The sequence below is a fragment of the Cibotium barometz genome, chromosome 12, assembly GCF_041138505.1.
Source record: "Cibotium barometz isolate CiBa-2024 chromosome 12, ASM4113850v1, whole genome shotgun sequence".
NCBI lineage: Eukaryota > Viridiplantae > Streptophyta > Polypodiopsida > Cyatheales > Cibotiaceae > Cibotium > Cibotium barometz.
The window spans coordinates 44,082,425-44,091,311 of NC_141057.1; the positions used below are offsets into that span (position 1 = coordinate 44,082,425).

General features: G+C 44.0%; 1 protein-coding gene across 2 annotated transcripts; it reads right to left on the reverse strand.

Annotated features, from left to right (window-relative positions):
• Positions 1-1,739: 1,739 nt before the first annotated feature.
• On the reverse strand, positions 1,740-8,508 carry LOC147633456 (pentatricopeptide repeat-containing protein At3g02330, mitochondrial-like). Of its 2 annotated transcripts, none has more exons than XM_086806532.1 (2): positions 5,956-8,508; positions 1,740-5,827 (listed from the first exon to the last, which is right to left on the reverse strand). In XM_086806532.1, the coding sequence occupies exon 1, from the start codon at positions 8,366-8,368 to the stop codon at positions 6,251-6,253; it is 2,118 nt and encodes a 705-aa protein (XP_086662658.1). In that variant the 5' UTR covers positions 8,369-8,508; the 3' UTR covers positions 1,740-5,827; positions 5,956-6,250. The 2 variants fall into 2 exon arrangements, with proteins under 2 accessions (XP_086662658.1, XP_086662659.1); XM_086806533.1 differs by having other exon boundaries at positions 1,740-5,522; positions 5,642-8,508.
• Between the last annotated feature and the right edge of the window lie 379 nt (positions 8,509-8,887).

Below are 8,887 nucleotides of genomic sequence, written 5' to 3' on the forward strand. Positions count from 1 at the left end.
ATCAGCCCTGTAGTGCAAAACCCTTGCGAGACTGAATACATATCCCGATGTAGACCTCCTATCATTTGCACTACTTGCCCAATTGGCATCCTTGTATGCATAAAGTTCGAGCTCTACATCAGCCTTGTAGTGCAATCCGTAGTTCGGTATGCTTCACATACCTCAGGATCCATTTCACTACATCCAAATGCGACTTCTTGGGTGACTGCATAAACTGACTGACTACTCCTACCGAATAGCTCAAGTCAGGACGAGTAATGGTGAGATATATCAAGCTACCCACCATTCTCCGATATATGTTTGCATCCTCAATCTCATCACCCGTATGAGCTAACATCTTTATACTTGGATCAAGTGGTGTACTCATAGGCTTGCATGCTGTCATGCCATACTTTGCAAGCATATTGAAGCATCCATATGTCGTCACCTTCCTTGACAACTTGTCACCAACCTGGACATTTCCTAGTATGAAAGGGGTCTGGTGGACTTCAAGATATCTAAATATTTGAAAAGTACAAGCTTTGGGAAATGAGGATTATCCTGGAATACAAAGGACCACACTCCTAAAATTTAAGAGAGTTGCTATTTTTGGCTCGACTCTGGTGGATATTCTGTTCACGTCATTATATCTAGAATGGAGCAGATACCAAGAGTTGCCAAAGTACCTATGACAAATGGACTACTAGTTGGGATATTTTTAGAGATAAAGATTATGGGAGAACCCATCTATTAGATTGGGACATGTGGCAAGAAAGTGAATCAAAGTGAAACAAGTGGTCTCACACTCGTCAGCAAGTGGATCAAAGTGAGACAAGTGGCCTCACACTTGTCACTTCAGCTATTGTGTGGCTCTCTACTTGTCCTTGTAACCTTCTCTTGCCATTTTAGCTCATGGAAGACTCAAATCTATAAATTAGAGTCCTCTCTCTTCATTTGGAGGAGGCTCTCTTGCTGCACACCAGCATCTACCACTATTACAAGTTGCCCTAATGATGGCTACTCTCTTTCTCTCTTTCTTGAAGGCTGCCCATGAAGAATACCGACTGTTTTGGGGATTGTTTTGAAGGCTTCCATCGCAAAGAAATACTAAAGACAAGGGTATTTAATCATTTTATTATAATTTCTAGCCACTATACTTGTTATACCAATCCTTGTACTTATTGTACCTGCTATACCAACCACTGTATCAGCCATTGTACCTGATGTACCAAAATTTATACTTGTACCTTCTGTACCAGCCACTATACCAACTATACCAATCCTTGTACTTACTGTACCAGCCCTTGTATCCACTATACCAACCCTTGTACCTATTGCACCAACCACTGTACCTATTGTATCGGCTGATAGAGAGCTGAACCTATCGTACCAGCTCTATTGCATGAAAACCCATGGTTTTTGGGAAAGAATCAGTACCCACACGTAGGTATATGGATTATATTGTTGGCTCGACATTTCAACAGCCCGTGTTCTGGCTTGGTTGCCTTGTGTTGGGCTGTGTTATGGCATTTGTATATGAATAATCTGGCATCTCCTGTGGGGAGAGTAAGGCCCTCTAAGCTTGTACATGATATTATTCTCCCAGGGTAATAAAATACTCCAAGGGGGGGAGAGAGGGGGGGTGGTCGGCCTATTCCGGCCTCTATGTGGTATGTGGTGTCACATGTGCAAGCTCCATTTTCAGCATTTGTGGATGTTTTGTCTAGCTTTTATGTTTTATGCAAAGTGATGATGGATATGTGTGAAGGCTGTGGCTATGTTTAAATGTTTTAATATGCATTGATGGTATCAACAAGTGTGCCAAAGGCCCTAGTCCCCCGGGCACCGCGAGTTTCACAACCTCTATGCCAAGAAAATACCGTAAAGCTCCGAGATCTTTCATCTCAAACTCAGCCTGTAAAACTGAGCTTTCACCTGAGCAATAAGCTCCTCATTGTTGCCAGTGACTATCAAGTCATCAACATATAAAATGACAAGTACCTTATCACTCCCCCTGAATAATGCAAACAAAGATGAGTCAGGCGGACATGTATAAAAGCCTAACTGCAGCAAATATGATGTAATCCGGCCATGCCATGCACATGGTGCTTGTTTTAGCCCATATATTGCCTTCCTCGGCCGGCATACTCTTGTGGGTACCTCGAGTCTTCATATCCACGTGGTTGGACCATGTATACTTCCTCATGCAACTCACCATTCAAGAACGCATTCTTGACGTCTATTTGATGCGTCTTCCACCTATTAGCCGTAGCTAATGCAACCACCATGCGTATAGTTGCCATTTTGGCCACTGGAGTGAAAGTTTCATCATAATCTATGCCATATTGCTCAGCATAGCCCTTTGCAACCAATCGCGCTTTGTACCTACTCACCTTGCCATCCGCATTGTGTTTGACTTTATATACCCACTTGCAACCTATGGCATTCTTACCCGTAACATAACTAGTGCCCAAGTGTCTTGCTTCTCAAGCGCATCCATCTCATCATTCATGGCCTGTACCCATTGTGGATTCTCAACTGCATCCTCAAATGTTTCCGGCTCTTTCTCTTGCAACACCCATGTCATGCAAGCATGATGTACTGCCACAAATCCATCATAAGAGAGTCTCTGCACCGGGTACCTCACCCAAGTCGACCTGCATGGAATAATACTCTGCGGTGTACCTTCTTGTCTTGCATCTGCCCCCATTTTCTGCTCAAAATCAGCAATACCAAACGTTACATTTGGGCTGCAAAACTCATCTACATGGGGGTGAACATTAGTGCTACCAATTCCATGCGACTGAGGACTTGCTGGAGCCGATACCGTGCCACTAAAATCACTGATTTGGGGCTGATTTGCAGCAGTAAGATCAGCCATACTCCTTGCCTTCCTAACCATGCTTGGTTGCCTCACATGACTCCGTCTGCCCAACCAACAGTTTGCATTTTCAGCTAGTGTAACTGATGATGCAATGACATGTGGCTGTCCATAAGCCTGATTTTCACCCTTCATGTGAATCCCAAGTGACATTTGTTGGCCTGTACCAACTGCTCAACTCGTCAAAGACCACCCACTGCGTAACTCTCTAGTGACTGGATTGTAGCACCTATAGCCTTTTGATTCCAATGCATACCCAACAAACATTTCTCAACCTTGGGATCAAGTTTCTTCCGCTTCTCATCCGGAATATGCACGTAGCAAACACAACTAAACACTTTAAGATGGGACACATCCGGTTTCACTACAGTAAAACACTCCTCAAGCGTCTTGTTATGCACCGCTGCTATAGGCATCCGATTCATGATATATACCGCACACTGTACCACCTCTGCCCAATAGTGTCTAGGCATGTTCTTCTCATTCAGTAATGCGCTAGCTACCTCGGCAATACTCCTATTTTTCCTCGCAGCTACACCATTTTGCTGTGGTGTATACGCACACGAAACCTGCCTTTTAATACCATGAGAGTCTAAGTATGCAGTGAGCTCTTTCAACATATATTCTCCCCCTCCATCCAAATGGATGGTATAACAATATGCATACCCGTTTCTCGCTCTACCATAGCCTCAAACTGCTGAAATTTGCGAAAGACTTTAGCCTTCTCTCGCATGAAATAGACCCATGTTTTGCGTGAGAAATCATCCACAAATGACACAGTATTTCAGCCCGCTCATGCTCAACTGTGAAGCTGTCCATACATCTGTGTGTATGAGCTCGAGTATGCGACGAGCTCGCTTTCCTTCCATCAGAAACAGCTTTCGAGACTATTTCGCAAATTGGCATGTCTCACACACGCATGAAGGTCCCGTTACCTTAAATTTTGGCACTTGCTCAACTGCTGAAAAGTCATGTGTCCTATGCGTTTGTGCCACATCTCAATGTCTGAGATTTCTGTATTGGAAAGAGCATACATTGCAGCCTTGATGTCAGGCATAACGGCATCAAGCTTAAACATGCGACCCACTTTCTTTCCTTGAGCCACAACACGCATGTTGTTGTTCATGTCCAAATTTTTGCAGCCATGGTTGTTCATGCGCACCTCATAACCCCTCAGAGTCATTTGTCCCACTAACACCAGATTCTTAGTGATACTAGGTACATACATGACATCACCAAGTGTTTGATTTTTTCCATTTACCGATTTGATTGGCACATTGCTTGTATCTGTAATAACATGCTTTGTGTCATCCCCTGTGTATGCATAAGATGCATGCTTCACTGGTTGCAATTCCGTAAACCATTTCCCATGTGGTCACTGGTGTCATATGATTCGATGTGCCAGAATCGACATACCACTCTCCTCCTGATGACTGCACAGTGCCCATAACATGCTCCATAGCAAGTAAATCACCAACATGAGACTGATCATTTGCGGCATAATTACCCTGAGGTATCTCGCCCAACCAAATATCTGCTTGCTTCTTGCGACATTCATAGGCATAATGTCCAGCAATGCCACAATAATTACATGAGCCGGGCTTCCTAGCCTACTGCTGACCACCACGGCCACCACGGCCACCACGGCCTCGAGCACTCCCCCTACCTCTAGCATATCCTCTACGAAAGAGCTAATTGTGGGGCTGACTTTGCTGCTGATTTCCAGCTGGTTGTTGCCAATTTCCACGACCTAGACCTCGTCCACGATTATTGCTCATGGCCATTGCATGTTTTGCTTCGCTGTAGACACACTACTTGTGCTTGCAATGGCTCCTTCCTTGATAAGATGCATCTCTTCGCTCACCATGAGCGGAATCAAGTCATTGAATCGGGGTATGTTCTCCTGCACGGAGGTACTAGTGATGCAGGACTGGTATTCCTTCCCAAGACCATGCAAGCATGCGGCAACAATGTCATCATCATCTACTACCACACCAATGCTCCCAACTAGTCAATGATACCGTGGATCTTCAACACATAGCCTGAATGCTTGTGCTTTTGCGCTCGACATCATGTAACTCTTGCTTTAACTGTAGGTTACAAGCCTTTGTGCTCGTTTCAAAGAGCTTTCCGATGTCTTTATCTTGGATGTGCCCAAGAATGGTGTCCTCTATGGTGATGGACATATAGTGAATCGCCTGGTGGGTCTTCTTGACCCATGCTCTCACCGTTGGATCAATGACTGGCCTGCGGGCCTGACTTCTATGCCATCAACTATATTCCACAACTCTTTGCCAATGAGGTAGCCTCTAGGATTTCCATTAGCTGCTAATGCCCTTCCCTCTCATCGTTTATGGGCTTACAGACCTTCCCCAATAGCACTAGGGGGAACAAGACTGTGATTGGCGGATCACTCTTTTAAACTATCTTCATCCAGAATGCATCTTCCATGCCAGGTGTTCTTCAAGTCCAATTCTTGTTCTTTCTGCGAAATTCAAGTTGTATATCAGCCACTTTATGCAAGTGAGCTGCATTCTCGGCTTTCAAGGCATAGAATTCATCTTTTCTACAATGCAGAATCTCTATCTCCTCTCTAGTTTTATGGAGTGCAGCTCGCCATTGTTATGATATCATTGGTATACATGTTCACCTTTGCACAAACCTGCAAGCCACAACAACTTCCTTCCCCCTTAAATTTTTTAGTAAAAAATGACACCAAGAATCAGTTAATAGTACCCCTTCAAGAAAGGCATACAAATTTTTACTGCTTGTTGTCAATACCTGCATCTATCCATGAAGAAAAAATACTGCATGAATCGAGCTTAGTCACATGAAAACATTCTTCGCCAACCTTCAGAAACCATTGGAAGCCCCAATGTCCCTATGATGATTAATACTGCCATATTTTACTGCCAGTCCTTTGCAGCTTCTTAAACTTGCAATGGCCATTTGATAAAATGACCAAATCTGCAAAACAGGAAGCAAGTGAAAGTTCTAGAAGATAGATGCTAAACTAGGCATATACTACAAAATATGGGCGTGTGACCTAACAGGCATATGTTACACTCGCAAGAGATGCAGCAAAGATGAAGAACCTTCTCTTGTGTTGAAATGATGTACTTTTTGATGCCAACAAGCAGAGTTGCGGGATCTTGGATGGTATTCAGCATGAGACTTCTCATGCAGGTCTGCACAGCCTTGATAACATTGATAACACAAACCTTGGACAAATCGTGGTCTTAACCTGAGATAAAGGCCATGGAAATAGCTAACCTGTCAATTTTGAATCCCAAAGGTTTAACATGGTGGTCCGGATGTCCTGATTCTGTAAGTGTTGACATAGGCAAAACCTGTCCCGTTTCTATGAGTGTCAATATCGCCGCTCTTAATTTAGCCTTCCTCCAAAATCAGGTCCAAGACTAGATCCAACTGTGGTAGATGACTATCACCCTTGATCATTTTTTGCAATCTCTGCAACTTGCCACAGATCATATTGATTAATGGGTGGGTAAAATTTCCCGCAGTGAACTCATGTACCTTGTCCCAAGTCTCAATCCAGGCCATGCCAGCTCTCTTTTCTGCACTCGTCATGTTTCTAAGATCTTGAATCTGATCGACATCCTCCCACATATCAGCATCAGCATACATGTTTGACATGAGTACAAACCCGAAAGCATCATTGGAATCCAAATGTAATATCTGGTCAAAGACCCATCTTCCAAGGTCTGTGTTATTGTAGGTTCTACAGCTAGTAAGCAAAGACTTCCACACGACAATATCAGGTAGGACTGGTACTGTATGCAGTAAATCTACGGCATCGTCCAAGCAGCCTGAACGGCCAAGAAGGTCAACCATGCAGCTATAAACTTCAACACTGGGCACTATGTCAAGCTCTCCTATCATTGATTTGAAGTACTGATAACCTTCTTCCAGTAGACCTGCATGGCTGCAGGCCATAAGAATACTAGTGTAAGTTTTATCATCTGGCTTGAAACCTTGTTGCTGCATGTTCTCAAAGCATTGATTAACTAGCCTGCATCGACCATGCTGGGCATACCCTGCAATCATTGCATTCCATGATACTACATCTTGGTTTCGCGAATTTTCAAGGACCTTCCGTGAATCCTCTAAGCTTCCACATTTCGCATACATATCAACAAGGGTGTTACCAATAACAAGATTTGTTGCAAGGCCAATTTTTATTACCTCCTTGTGAATCAACCTACCCTGATCTATGGCTCCAACGTTACCACATGCCTTCAAAGCGCACAAAATTGAGATTCTATCCGGCTTTATGCCCTCTTCTTGCATTCTGCAAAAAAGCTCAAGAGCAGGAAGCCCTTGCCCATCTTGAGCATATCCCGATATTACTGCACCCCATGAGATCACATCTCGATCAGGCAGATCACCAAGCACCTTGCAGGCCTCTTCATGACCCCCACATTTGGCATACATATCAATAAGAGTACTCCCAACAAGCACATCGGTTTCAAAACCACTATCAACAATCTGCTCATGGATCAGCATGCCTTGAAGTATGGCTCCTGCGCTGCCACATGCTTTCAAAATGCACACATACACAACTTCGTTAGGCCTTATATTGTCTAACTGCATCTTTTCATACAGCTCTAGAGCAAGAAAACCATGTCCAAATTGAGCATATCCGGCAATCATTGCGCCACAAGACACGACATTTCGAACCGGCAGCTCATCAAACACCCTGCGTGCCTCCTCTAAGCTCCCACATCTGGCATACAGATCGACCAGCGTATTCCCAACAGCCACATCGGCTTCATGACCATTTTTGAGGATCAGTTCATGTATCATCCGGCCTTGCTCTAATGCTCCGATGTTGCCACATGCTTTAAGCATGCACAGAAATGTGACTTGATCTGGTTCTAAGCCTTCTTCTTGCATTTTCTCAAAAAGCTCAAGAGCAGGAAGACCCATATCTTGATGGGCATAACAAGTAATTATTGCCCCCCACGACACCACATTCCTACTTGGCAGATTGTCAAACAGTGTCCTAGCTTCTGCCACGCTACTGCATTTGGCATACATGTCGATGAGGGCACTTCCCATGACAACATCTGAATCGAGTCCACTTTTGGTGAGACGATCATGTATAAGTCTTCCCTCCCATACTTCTCCTGTGCTAGCACAGGCTTTCAAAACACAGGATAATACAAACTTGCTTGGATCAACACTGCTTTCTTGCATTTTGCGGTACAGCTGAATGGCCCTTCCATTCTCTCCTAAATTAACATGCGCTGAGATAATCGCCTGCCATGTGTATGAAGAAGGTCCAGCAACATTGCAGAATACTAGATTAGCTTCAAACAAGCTCCCACAAAGAGCATACGCGCGGATTAAGTGGTCACACAAGATGGCCAGGGAGTCGAGCCCACTGCTTATCATGAGAAAATGGACCTCTCTGCCGCCGAGCAGGTCTTTTCGTTTCGTGCATCCCTGCAAAAGACCAAATATATGTTCTCTTGAAGCAGGCATGCCCTCTTGTTTGCATCCCTGCTTTGCTGGTTCTTAAATATGATGATCAAATGGATTATTGCCTTCACATGGTGGTGCACATAGTCAACTTTTTTTCTTCCTTTCCGTTTCTTTTCTTTTTGCTTAACTCGAGCTATTCTTTTGATTATCTCACATTGAGCTATTCCTCTTAGAAGGTATACCTATAGTGTGAGATTAAGTATGTTAACAATACTTTTGTACATTTCGAGTGCATTTCAAAGCTCGTTCAAACTATCTTTGCTTTACCCCATCTTTGTTTGGGCAACCTCTGTATACTCCCCTGGTCAGCTTGGGGGCATTGGTGAGCCTGACATAGGGCTGGTAGCTGTAGGGGATCTCTAATGAGTTCCACATTGGCGAAAATTGCGTATTTACACCCGGCTTGTGTATAATCTCACGCACCACCACCAGCTCAAGGGGTACACATCCACTTGCAGCTAGCGAGCCTCGAACTTCATAGTCAACTTCTTGTTCACAATAAGAAGATGTGAAACTTCC

Bases quoted from the DNA above. Each gene is read 5' to 3' on its own strand.
- LOC147633456 (XM_086806532.1), bottom strand. From the start codon at position 8,368: ATGCCTGCTTCAAGAGAACATATATTTGGTCTTTTGCAGGGATGCACG.